Below are 13,615 nucleotides of genomic sequence, written 5' to 3' on the forward strand. Positions count from 1 at the left end.
TTCCTTCAAGATAAGAAAGTGCTATCCTTTGACAGAAAAGGTAGTAGACAAAACTAGGAGATACTTAAACAAACACTAATGGAATATTCCACCTCATCCTACAAGCCATTATAATGAGAAGCTCCCTGCCCATCCCATCAGAGACTGGAAGTGTTATCTTTCATCTCCTCTAGCCTGTACTTGTAAGGGGCACTGCTTAGAGATGCTATCTATGTTGAAGTAATGCGTAATGGGGGGATGGGAAAGAGGAGCAAGGTGACAAGAGTAAAAATGGCATTTCTCAGTAGTTAGTTACTGTCATTGAGCTTACAAAAGAAGCTAGCTTGCAATTAAAAGCACATTGGGGGTGGGGTGAGGAGGAACCAGCCATTGATTCACAGCAAAAAGCAGATAAACGTATGCTTTATCATTTCCTCCCCATCAAGGCCGTAATTGGAACAAAAAAAAAAAAATTAAAGAAGACTATTGCTTATGAAGCAATTTCCTATGCTCTGTTGATTCATAGTTTCATCAGTAGAGACCTGTCACATTATGTACTAATGTAATGACATTTCTGATAATGTGAACTAGCACAAGCAGAAATAGAGCAGCAGCAGCAAACCATCTGATTGAAACTGCACTTTCCAGGAGTGGAATGTTAATTCCTAAGTGGATTTTTGTTACTTTCTGGCCAAGTGCCATTCCAAGAATCAGTCTCACTTGAACCCATCTGTCACCAGAGGGGATACTTAATATGCTCTTGAATTCGGTGACCATGGCAGTGTGGAGGTTGAAAGTTATCCTTTGTCAAAATGTGTTTTCTAGTCCCATGTCAGAGTCTTTTAGCACCATAACATTTGTAATTTCTGAACAATTCCCATAAAGCGTAGGAGTTCTTGACCTGAACTAAACTCCCTACAGCTAGCAATGTCATTCTTCCTCTTGTTTCACTTTCCAGGTTTATAAAATCGATACTTTCTCTCATAGAATCCTGACTTTTGGGGTAGTGTTCAGATTCTTGTGAAATGTCTATAGCAGATAAAGGGATACAAACAGTCATTGCATTCACCAAATAGATTTTATTCATGATTCTATATGAGCAAAGGAAAGTGGTAGAAATGTTGTGGAAAATACACATTTGTTGGTTACTAGACTTTTGGTTTTTGGGGCAGTTACCTGGATTTGAGGGGGTCATTCATATGGTTAACTGTGTCTAAGTTCTGTGTCTAAGAATATTGGTTAGTTCCTATGTAAAATACTACGTTGAGTTTTGGCTACCACATTTTAGAAACAGAAGGGTAAGTTTCAGGGTACCTAGACATGTGCCACATGTAAAATGAGTAGACTAGAGGGCATGTCATACAAGGCTCATTTGAAGGAACTGAATAAGTATAGTCTTTAGAAAAGATAACTTTGCAATGAGTTGTAGGATAAGTATTTGAAATATTTTCATGTGGAAGAAGGATTAATTTTGTACAACTCAGCAACGTGCGATAGTGGATAGTGAGCTATCTTCAAAGCTTTCATCTGACACATACTGGTTGTGTCACTGACTGAGTCACTTAACCACTCTTTCAGTACTCTAGCTAACTCTTTAAGATTCTAAGATTGTAGAGAAGCTGCCTATCTACATTGATGGAGAAACTTTTCTCATCTAGGAGTTCCCTTTATCAATGTAGCCACAGTTCTAGTCCAGATCTTATCCTGTTTGGTACCAGAGGGCAGAATTTGAACCAAAGGGTAGAACTTAGGAGATCAAATTAAGACATGATGACACTTTTAATAGTTGTAGCAATCCCAAACTGGAATGAGGTATCTCTAGAAGTAGAGGCTAGCTATTTGTTGAGGATCCATCATGGGTTGAATGGCCATTTCTTAGGGACATTGTAGAAAGGAAACATGGTCAGGTATGTTTTGGACTAGACAGACTCTGATGTTCTGCTGTTGTGATTCTATTGTTTTGTAACTTTTCATTTGGATCTAAACTCCTTGAGGGTAAGGATTGTTTTTCATGTTGTCTTTATATTCCAGTGCTGACTCTGCACCTCACAAACAGTATTCATTTGATAAATGTTTATTGATTAGATTAGGTGGTGTTTCAATCATTATACTTCTGTTGAATTCTCTTAGACATGCTTGTCCTCCATGTTCCTCACGCAAGATTAAAATTGTAAACAGAGAAAAGAAAGTCCATAGTTGTATTTTTTGAGAGTTAGAACTAGACTAAAAGGATTAATAACATTTTCTGTACTTTTTTTGGTGGGTACTCTGTACCTTCCTAGGACAGCTAGATGGCACAATGGAGAGAGCACCAGACCTGGAGTGAGCAATAACTGAATTCAAATCTGGCCTCAGACACTTACTGGCTGTGTGACCCTAGGCAAGTCATTTAATCCTCTTTGCCTCATTTTCCTCATCTGTAACATGTACTTGAGAAGGAAATGGCAAACCACTCCAACATCTTTACCAATGAAACCTCAAATGGGGTCATGAAGAGATGGACATGAATGAAATGATTGAACAACAGTAATGTTGACTATACGTTCCTGAGTGTGAAGGGTAGGAGAACCTCCACAAAACTCCCCTATAGTCTTATATCTGGAAAAAGGACACCCCATATGGTGGCCACTTTGATCTGAGTATAGCTGGGTCACCCAGGAAACAAGTGGGCAAGGAAACTGCTTTAATCCATTCCTGCCTATCTCTGCCATGCTCCAAAATGACCACTCTTTGGAATTCTACATTCAGGCTTTCTGGATGAAGAGTGAAATTTTCATTTCACTCAGCATGTCTGCCATCTTTGTATGCTTTGTACCAACTTTTCCAAGCTCCCAGGAGACAGCCAGACACACACTACACTGAGTCAGTCAGTCTGTTTGTAAACATTAATTCAGCACCAACTATGTGACAGGAAAAGTATTGTGCTGAGAATATAAAGAAAGACAGAAAAAAACCAATCCCTGCCCTTGAGGAGCACAGTTGGGGGAGACAACATACAAACATGTAGGTACAAACATACTATGTACAAGGGAAGGCAGTCTGATGAAGGATTGGGAAAGGCTTCCAGTAGAAGGTAGGATTTTAGCTGGGACTTTAAAAAACCCTGGGAAGCCAAAAGGCAGAGATGAAGAGGAAGCACATTCTAGGTACAGGGGACAGAGGAAATGTCCAAGGCAATGTTAAAGTGTTCCATTATCAATAAAAATTCCTCCATAGTTATAACTATACTCTAAAGGGTGTATTTGGATAGGGAGAGGTGGTAAAATTAGTAAATAGAATTTAGAAATACTTTATTAGACAGGATCACAGATTATGGCAAAAATATGGCTTGAAGAAAGTCCTGTAAATGACAATATAGCTAGGCTTTAATTAATGCGAATAATGAATTCCATAAAATTGTCTCATTATTCAAATTCACACTGGATATTTCCATCGGATGGAGTCAGTTACTATATTTTGAATAATTATAACTTCGAATACTGAGAATTTAATACATGAAACCATGTCATGGGATTCATTCCTCACACTAATCGGGAATTGTCTTCTAAGCTAATTAACATAGTCAGCCTATTTATGCTCTCTATTGGGAGCAACACAGCAGTAAATGCAGGTGGGCATAGGAAAGAGGGCTTCTTGAAACATCTGCTGGTCACTCTACAGGGTGGAGGCTGGGAGAGTTTAGAGAAAACCGAATAAAGAATCCTGCTAAGAGAAACTCAACCACAAGATGTCACATAGTAATAAAAAGAAAGGAAACAAAACAAAGTAAAAAAGAACCTGCTGTTGAAAGAGATTCATAATGTTTATGCTGTCTCTGATCAAGAAAAACAATCAGGAAAGTTATTTAAACAATGGCTCTGTTTTAATTGGTTACTTTTAATAAGGTGAATAGAGAAGCTTTTAAATTAAAAAAAATCCTACTAAATTCTTGTAAGTCTAGGGAACTAGCTGTGTAAAAGGTTAGAGGGAAATAATCTGCTCTGCACTGGTATACATAAGAAAGGTTCTTAAAGCACATGGGGCTGGGGAAGAACAGTGTTCTGCACTGCAGGTAAGACAAGGTGATATCTATGTATTTTGCAGGTCACAGCTTACAGACACTGAACCACACTGACTTTAAAAGGTAATATGAAAGGTATTGAGTCTAGGTGATCTCATCATCTTCTAATTATCACTCTCCATGCAGGTGACTCCAAACCAAGTAGATCTAACTCTGATCTTTCTTGTGCAGTACTGACAAAGCCTACCACCTGGTGTACAAACAAGCCCACTTGGATTTCCTAGGACAGTCATCAAAAATTCCTTTTGGGATCATAGACATGGAGCTGAATGGGAACTCAGAGAACTTCTAGTCAACCATTATTTTATAGATGTGGAAACTGAGGCTGGGGAAATTAAGTGACTTGTCCATGATCACATAGGCAGAGGTAGGCTTTGAGCTCAGATCTTCTGGCTCCTCTATTCACTGCACCAGATTGCCTTCCAGCCTTCTTCCAGAGTTCCTGTTTTTGTCTTTCCATTTTCCCACTTATAATCATGGAGTTTTCCTTGACTTGTACTTCCTCATTGCCACCACCATATACAATCAATTGCTGAGTCTAATCAGTTCTTTTTCCACATAATCACTGTGGTCATTTGTCTTTTCTCTAAAAACTCATAGTCTAGGCTGGAGGTTTATCATGCCTTGCCTGGATTATAGTAAGAACTTCCTAACTTGTTTCTTCCCTTCCAGTTTATCTTCATACAGCAACCAAAACAAGGTTCCCAAGACACAGTTCTGACAAGGACACTCCCCTGCTCAAAAGTCATGAATGGCTCCCCATTTTTTCTGAAATAGAACATGAACTCCTTAGAATGACATTTAAAGCCCTTCACAATCTTTCTCTTACCTCTCAGTAGTGCAGTGAATAGTGTTAGGCCTGGAGTTAGGAATGTCTGAGTTCAAATATGACCTCAAACATTTTCTGACTGTGTGACTCAGGGCAAATTATTTACCCTCCATTTATCTCAGTTTCTTGATCTGTAAAATAGGGATAATCAATTGCACCTACTGCTGTTGTGAGGATCAAATGAGATCATTGTAAAGAGCTTAGTATAGTACCTGGCACATGATATGTGCTACATTGCTGGGGATGGAAGCTCAATTCCAGGTGGACAGTCTTGGGCGGGTAAAGGTGGGAACTTCTAAATCTTAGAGTTCTCACGAGACCCCCCAGGAAACGACTGGGAATCGAGGTGAACCGAGCTATCTCGTGTATTTCCGCCTCTTCCCGTGAGAAACGTGATGGGAGAGAGCTCTCCCCGCCCTCGAGATTGTCCCGGATCTGGGCACACTATTGTTATCTAACAGCACGGTATTCAGATGCAAACTATGCTGCTGAAGAGTTTAAGTAGGATCAGGAAAGCCTGAAAGTGCTCTTGGGCGGAGGGGCGTGGAGCGGACAGGACAACAAGGCTCTGCTTTTCCTCTCTCCTTTCTCCCCTCCCCCTCTCTTCCCGCTTATACTTCTACTTCCAATCTCTTATTGTAAGATCTTTGCCTCCTTGGGAGATTCTTCGCTCCCTCCTAAGGAAGAATTCCCCTGCACTTGTAACTAGACCCTGAAATAAAGCTCAACCCTTGTTCGACTCTGGAACGTCCTTTCTCTCATACGAGCATCCGGTTTGGCCAACCGAAGACCTCCGGTAGAGGTAAGGGAAGACTCGGGTAGCCCTCAGGCCTCTAGGCCTGGCACTACATAAATGTTAGTTATTATTATCACTCCCCTTTATGCACCCTGTTTGAGGTTCTGGAAGGTTGACTTCTGCCTCTAAACCCTGAATACACTCTCTTCTCACTCAAGGCTCAGCTTAGTTGTCACCTCCCGCAGGAAATCTTTCTCCATTTCCTCCAAATTAATTGTGTTAGAAATATGGTTGGCACTAAAAAGGCATCAAGGAAAATTTACTACAGTAGAGTTCAGAGGAATTGAATGTTTTGTCCAAAACAGGCCCCCACCCCTCTTAAGGAGGAGGGAGTGCTGGATACAGAAGTAAGAGCATTCTTACACTTTTAGTTCAGGACAGATTCTTCTATCAGATGACAGTCTGGTCCATTCTCCAGTAGGTCACCATCTTCTCTTTATGCTCATTATGTAACCATCCTTGGTGTGTTTCCCCTCCCAACATGCATCAGCATAGGACCCATGACCAGAAAATGGAGGGGTAATCTTATGCAGGGTATGTCAGCTTATATGCCTGAGGTTCATTAAGTAAACCCAGTGAAGAAAAACTTCCTCCCAGTTATTCTAGGCTATTTTCCCTGACTTATTTAAGGTAGTTTGAAATTTGGTCCCCTTTATCAAGAACTTTATAATTTTCTGAAGGCCACTGTCTGTCTCTTGGTTGGTTGAGCCCACCTGCATTCTGTTAGCTTTCTTATTATCTGACTTATTCTCAATGACTTCAGAAACTCTATGGAAACAAGTTTTTGCTGTCTCTCACAATTGGTTTTTTCCTTTCTCATCAATTACCTCCTTTCTTTACTAGTACTCCACTAGATTCTAGCTATTGAATTTAATAAGCTCCTTATGGGCAAGGACTGCTAGTTTTCTGTCTTTATATCACTTACACCTAACGCAGTCCTATAGTAGGGTGTTAATGAATATTTATCAAATTGTATTGGACTTTGTTCCTGGGAGACTAAATCTAAATGCCACAACCAATACAGATGGGAAGACTATTTAGAAAAAGTGACACAAAAGATTTGTGACAAAAAGAGGACAGAAAATGTACAAATCATCAAAAATATTTCTTGACCCTGACGATGACATAAAATTGTAAGTTGAGAGGAGAGACAAGCATTGTCAAAATAACATTAGACCTGTGAGGCAGCATTGAATATCCCAAGTTCCTAGAGCTTCAGGGAAAGTTCTATTGCCTGAGGTGCTGTAGTCAAGCAGAAAATGATGGCTAGTCACTCCGGAGAAAGTGATTTGGTAGAAAACTGGAGGAGAATATTTTACTGGCATTGTTTATGAGTGTTCTGGTTTCCAAGAAAATTTTGCACAAGGAATGACCAAAAATACATCAGCTAGCTCTATGGGTTTGTTCAAGATTAGCTCTTTAAACCTGGTCACTGCATATATACTTATATGATGGGAGAGCTGCAAATTATTCCAAGCATTCTGGAAAATAATTTGGAAGGATGAAATAATGACTAATACATACTGTTTGACCTAGAGGTTCCACTAATAGGCATGTTTCTCAAGAAGACCAGTGGTAAAAGGAAAGGAATTATAATTAATACAATATAACTTAACATACCATAATATAATGTAACCTAATATAAATTTGGAGTATATTTTTATATTATAGAGATATTATAGCAATAAATAGCTGCAAAAAGTAGAGAGTTAAGAATTAGGGAAAGGTAAGTAAGTTGTGTTTATGAACATAATAGACATGTATTCAACAAATATTATGAAGTGCCTAATATATCATGGTCACTGTTCTAAGTCCTGGAGGAGTTATAAAGTTACATGTTACCTGTCCACATGGAGCAGAGGAAATGCTAAAATTTTAGAGATTAAATAGAACACAAATTAGACTCTATTAAGGGCATAGACAGAGGATAAAAGACAATGGTGTAGAGTGGATGGAGAGCTCAGAAAATTTGGGTTCAAATCCTGTCTCTGAGATGTATTGGCTTTGTGACTAAGTGCAAGTCACAAAGGCTCAATGGATGGAGCACAGGAAGACCTGCGTTCAAATGCTCTCAGACATTCACTAGCTATATGTGAACCTGAGCAAATCACTTCACTTCTCTTTGTTTTGATTTCAATTGAAAAGTGGAAATAAAAATGCCATTCACTTGCCAGGGTTGTTGTGAGGATTAAATGAGATAATTTCTGTGAAAAGCTTGGTACACTGCCTGGCAAATAGTAAATGTTTAATAAGTGCTTCCTTCCTTCCTTCCTTCCTTCCTTCCTTCCTTCCTTCCTTCCTTCCTTCCTTCCTTCCTTCCTTCCTTCCTTCCTTCCTTCCTTCCTTCCTTCCTTCCTTCCTTCCTTCTTTCCTTCCTCCCTCCCTCCCTCTCTCCCTCCCTCCCTCCCTCCCTCCCTGCCTACCTGCCTGCCTGCCTTCTTGCCTGCTTTCCTACCTTAAGTCTTCCTATCTTCTACCTCTCTACTTTCCTCTGGGCAATTCTTTAAGGCGACAAATTATAGTGAAACAGCTAACTTACATTCATAGAGGGAGTTTCCTTTCCTGGGAGCCCTCTATGAATGAAATTCGAGGTCCAGCCTCTATTTCTAAAGGTAGACCAAAAAGAGGGAGAACACTTTCAAATGGAAAACATCAAGAATGACTTCATACAGAAAGTAGATTTGGGCTGAGACTTGAAGAATGGGTAGGTTGTCAAAAGTAGTAGGAGGGAAAAGGTCATAGAACCTTTGTTTGAGAGCTAGGAAGGACTTCAGAGTCCATCAAGTCCAACCTCCTCATTTTACAAATGAGGAAACTGAGCCACACAGAGGTTAAGTGAGTCAATTGGGTTTCTGTAAAGATGCAGTTTTGTAGGATATAATTTAAGAAGACCTGTTTATTTCCCTCTTGACCTTTTATTACGGTTTCCCTGGATATAGCTATTGATTATTTTCATAAACTTTTTTTTCTCATAGAGATTAGAAAGTAGTATGTGTGTCGGTGGTTACTGATATTTTCTCAATAACTTTTTAAGAGTTAATAATGTTGATTTTTTTCTGCGTTTGTTAAATTGGTTTCACATATCTTGAGAATAATTCATCAAATTTTATGAAAACTTGTTTAACTCCCAACTCACTCCTCTCTGTTGCTCTCATGTAACTATTGTCACTATCTTTCCTTTATTTAGTGTTGTTTCTGCTACATCTATAGCATACTCTAAAGCTGGAGTCCAAACATAATGCCTTCATTGACGTTGATAGTATGTGGTGTGAGGGATCTATCAGCGTAAAGATCTGGCAAGTTCTTGACAATTTTTAATTTGTTTTTCTTCTAATTATATTCTCAAATTACAGTGCAAAAATGCAACTTGGTCAGTTGCGAAGTTTTCTTTGAATAGGTTTCTCCTACTGCTGCTCATTGTTTTATTAAATGAGTACTCACAATATCGTGTATTATTCTTCTATGTAAGATACACGCATACGCACATGTATGGATGAGTTCATATTCTAAGACTATATTAGTTATGACTACTATATTTTTTGGAAGAAGTTCTAATGTTTTTGGTTGAATAACTTTCTGGTATCTTTTGATCTTATCTATGTAGTAATTGATTTATATTGGTTAAATTTCTTTAGGGACAGATAGTCTCTGTAAGTATCAGATTTTGTTTAAATATGTAAGATTTGAATACCTTAACTGAACATCAAATATACTTTTAATTCTTTCTTTGAATTCAATATTGATTTTGTTCTTTAGTCTAACAAGTTGATAGTCTGACTATACATACACAGTTGATTATGAAATGATGCCTAGATTGATAATTATTTCCTGCTAACATAGTCAATTTAATTCATTTTTTATTGTACTATTACTTGATTTTTATCATGTCCAGTACTTTTTCAAGTTTTTCTTGAAGAAATAGCCAAACTATCTTCTTTGCTATTTTCACACATAATATTCCATCTAACATCTTTGTGCCTTTGTACCAGAGTGGTCCTTATGCCCGAAATCCATTCTTTCTTCCTCTTAAGTTCACAAAATTCCTAGCTTCCTTCTAAGCTTACTTCCCAATTTATGTCTTAGTTGTCCCAAATAATTTTCATTCACTATGCAAACATTACGCAATTTAGCATTCATATATGCGTACATACATATATATATCTTTAAATATATCACTGAGACAGTGACTCCTCCATCCACTTAGTAGTATTTTATTTTTTCTAATTACATATAAAGATAGTTTACAACATTCACTTTTATAAGTTTTAATTTCCAAAACTTTTTCTCCCTCCCTCCTTCTCATCCTTCCTCCCCAAGACAACAAACAATCTGATATAGGCTATACATGTAAAATCATATTAAACATCAACATTAGTCATGTTGTGAATGAAGAATCAGAACAAAAGAGAAACATCATGAAAAAGAAAAAAAAAAAACAAGAACAAATTGAAAATAGTATGCTTCTATCTGCATTCAGGCTCCATACTTCCTTCTCTGGATATGGATAGCATTTTCCCTCATGAGTCTTTCGAAATTGTCTTAGATCATTGTACTACTGAGAGGGTTGCTGATATGGTGATTTGTGACATATTTGAGTGCTGAATGTGACTTCTTAAGGGTACAATAGAAGTCATATTCCCTGCTGTGTATTTTCCCCTTCCCTGAAGTTTTAGTTGCTTTTTAAACAGAAGAGAAAACAAATAATTTTGTTATTTATAGTTTAGTGTGGTACCTAATGAATGGATATACTATCCTTGATCTTAAATTAAAGCATGTCTCCCTAGCCCAACAGATCTTTCACTGGGGCACATTTTGAGATGCAGGAAGTCTACAAACTGTCTTCCATCTATCTTGGAAAGCTGGTACATGTGACTTTCACTGAACCTTATGAAGTGGTACCAAGGTCCAATCAATCATCCAAAGGTGAATAAATGCTTTGCTTTTACTTAATTTGGCCAATTTTGAGGAATTCACTGGCATAGCTTGTGTCAGTATCTATTATCACTACTGAAATCCTGTCATGGGGAATTAAACCTTCAGAAATCTCTATAGATGAAGACATTTTCTGTACCTACACAGGCAAAAATGATCACTTGATCTTGAATTGCAGGGATATAAAACAAGGATGAAATCAAATCGATGCTTAAATCATTATGCTTTAATATGAAAAAAATTTGGAGTTTGAAGTTCTACAATTACTTAATTCTCTCTATGGAAAATACAAGAGAAAGAAAGAAATTTCTTAAGGCAATAGCAGTTGAATTGAGACTATTGGAAATTTACACAAAGTCATAGAGTTCTTAGCAAAATCGCAGCTGACAGGAAGGAGCCATGAAAGAGGTAGAGAAAATATCTATATCTACAACCTTCTCTAATGTTTTGCCATAGAGCTAGAAGCTTGTTCCTCTACCCTGAGTTCTTTATAAAGCATCTATAAGTACAATGTGGGTGATTGCAAAACCTCTCTCATTTGATATAGATGGTCTTCAAATTTCTGTGGACAAAAATTCCATCACTTCGCGGCCAAGCTGAGGGCATTGAAAAAACATTGAATACTCTACAAGTGATCAAAAAAATTTTAATAACAGTATTGATTAGAAAGGAAAAGAGTAGAACCAGCACAAGTGACAATGAAAGTCCTTTAGAGCAACTCCCTTTCCATCTCTCCATGTTGCGCAGGAATTCCTTCTAAATATACCAGGTAGAACTAAAGTACAGTCTAAACTGGCTTCATTCTGCCACTTATTGGAAATGTACCCATCACAGACATTTCCTTCTGTTTCACATACATTTATTCCTTGAAAAATATAATAACCATAAACTGGGAGAAATGATATTTTTCCTCACATATTAAGGTTTCCCTCCCCGGCTCTCTAGTGAAATATACTTTCTGGTAGAATTATGATTTCCAGAGCATAATAAGCCTGAAACCTGTGACTATAAATATCTACATACCTTATCATCCTTTGGAACTAGTCAAAGATAAGAAATATGCTAATAAAACTAACAATAGATAAATTCAAATGTGTACATGGAGTATAATTAGTTTAAAATTTTAGTTTCATGGATGATGTCTTTGGGCCATGAATGGATGAAGGAAGATGCATTTGTTAAGTTCTTGCTGTGTACTAAGCATTGCAGTGAATAGTAGAGGCATGCCTTTCCTTCCAATAACAGAAGAAAACATAGGCTGGGAGTAATATTCAGGGAAAAGAGTTTGATATGGGGAGTCATAACAGTGGAACCACAGGCAGTTATTAACATGCTTTTCCCAGAGGCAATATTAGTAAAGATTTGGTTAATGATAATGATAATAATAATCTTAAAAGTAACAATACCTGGCAATTATAAGACCCTTTCAAGTTTATAACATATTCTCTCTCTGTCTCTCTCTTTCTGTCTCTCTGTCTCTTTCTCTGTCTCTGTCTCTCTCTCTGTCTCTCACTCTGTCTCTGTCTCTCTGTCTCTCTCCAAAGTACTTTAAAGTTTGCATAATCAAATATATGGTCACATTTAGACCTAGAAAATGGGAAACATGCAAAATCTTTTGCAAACTTCAAAGTACCACATAAATGTTAGCTATTAACAATGACCCTCCCTCTCCGAGTTCCAGCCCCATAACTGGCAACATAGCTAAACATACTAAGAAGGTCGGAATAGTTGGTAAATATGGAACACATTATGGTACATCCCTCAGAAAAATGGTGAAGAATATTGAAATTAGCCAGCATGCCAAGTATACCTGCTCCTTCTGTGGCAAGACCAAAATGAAGAGACGGACAGTGGGTATTTGGCATTGTGGATCCTGTATGAAAACAGTAGCTGCTGGAGCATGGACATACAATACCACCTCTGCAGTCACAGTCAAATCTGCCATCAGAAGACTGAAGGAATTGAAAGACCAGTAAAATCTTCTTATCAAATATCTGTAGTCCATAGTCCAACAATAAATGGGTTAATTTATGGAATAAAAAATAAAAAAAAAACCACAATGACCCTGTGGGATGGTTTCTATAGGTATTATTATTCCAGTTTTATAAATGAGGAAACTATGACTTAGAGGAGTGATACATTGGTATTAAATCAGAGAGTTAGGATTTGAATCAACATTTTCCTGACTCCAATCTATCCCCTGCTTCCTTAATTTGATCATAAATTGTCTGGAAGAAATGATGTCTCGCACCCTCTGCTAATGCTCACCTAATCTTGCTTTCATATTTTTTGAGGAACTTGATAGTTTTTAAAAAAAAATTAAAGTAAGTCATCTCAGAACTTAAGTAATGAAAACTTAGAATCTGAAGATAGTTTAGATGAAGCACCAAAGTTTTCTCTTCCATCTTTGAGCTGTATCCCAATGTTTACTCAGACAGTCACATATTTTAACAATCAGTGGTTCCTCCATACTTTACATTAGATGGAAAAGTTTTTATTGCTTTCTCTGTATTATATGTCTTCATATTTTCTACTAAATTGTAATGGAAGAGGTTTTAGGGATTGGAAAGGAAAATAAAGGTTCTCTCTCTGAACAGTTTATCCTGTCTGTCTTCTGAAGGTTAAGGTTTGGTTACCAAAACATATGTAGGGTTTTAAGAGACTCTGTGACAATCTCTCTGGGACTAGCAAGGGACAGAGGTCAAATTGAAAAACTCCAAAAGGATATAAAGGATTTGGGTCCTCCTTTCGCAAGAAGTAGTGATTTGAAGGGATAAATGATGAGTATGCAGTGATCAGTACTGCTAAACTTTAGTCAGGGAATAAATAGAAACCTCGCAATACTGAACACTGTAGGACAAAATAAGAGGTCCTCTATGCCCTCTTAAAAGCTACATTGAAACCATTTTTCATGTACATCAACAATATTTCCCTCCCATCTCAGAATAATTAGGGAGAGTAGAAATCATTACAATGTCAGCCCTCCCCATTATTGAATTGTACCCACTCGATATGGAAC

At 37.6% G+C, this 13,615-nt stretch overlaps 1 protein-coding gene across 1 annotated transcript; it reads left to right on the forward strand.

Moving 5' to 3' along the window:
* Positions 1-12,221: 12,221 nt before the first annotated feature.
* Positions 12,222-12,650, forward strand: LOC140510553 (large ribosomal subunit protein eL43-like). The gene has a single exon (XM_072619296.1). The coding sequence runs from the start codon at positions 12,237-12,239 to the stop codon at positions 12,570-12,572; it is 336 nt and encodes a 111-aa protein (XP_072475397.1). The 5' UTR covers positions 12,222-12,236; the 3' UTR covers positions 12,573-12,650.
* Positions 12,651-13,615: the final 965 nt, after the last annotated feature.

The sequence above is a fragment of the Notamacropus eugenii genome, chromosome 6 (assembly GCF_028372415.1).
Source record: "Notamacropus eugenii isolate mMacEug1 chromosome 6, mMacEug1.pri_v2, whole genome shotgun sequence".
NCBI lineage: Eukaryota > Metazoa > Chordata > Mammalia > Diprotodontia > Macropodidae > Notamacropus > Notamacropus eugenii.

Excerpts from the sequence above, each read along its gene's own strand:
- LOC140510553 (XM_072619296.1), top strand. The coding sequence starts at position 12,237 with ATGTTAGCTATTAACAATGACCCTCCCTCTCCGAGTTCCAGCCCCATA.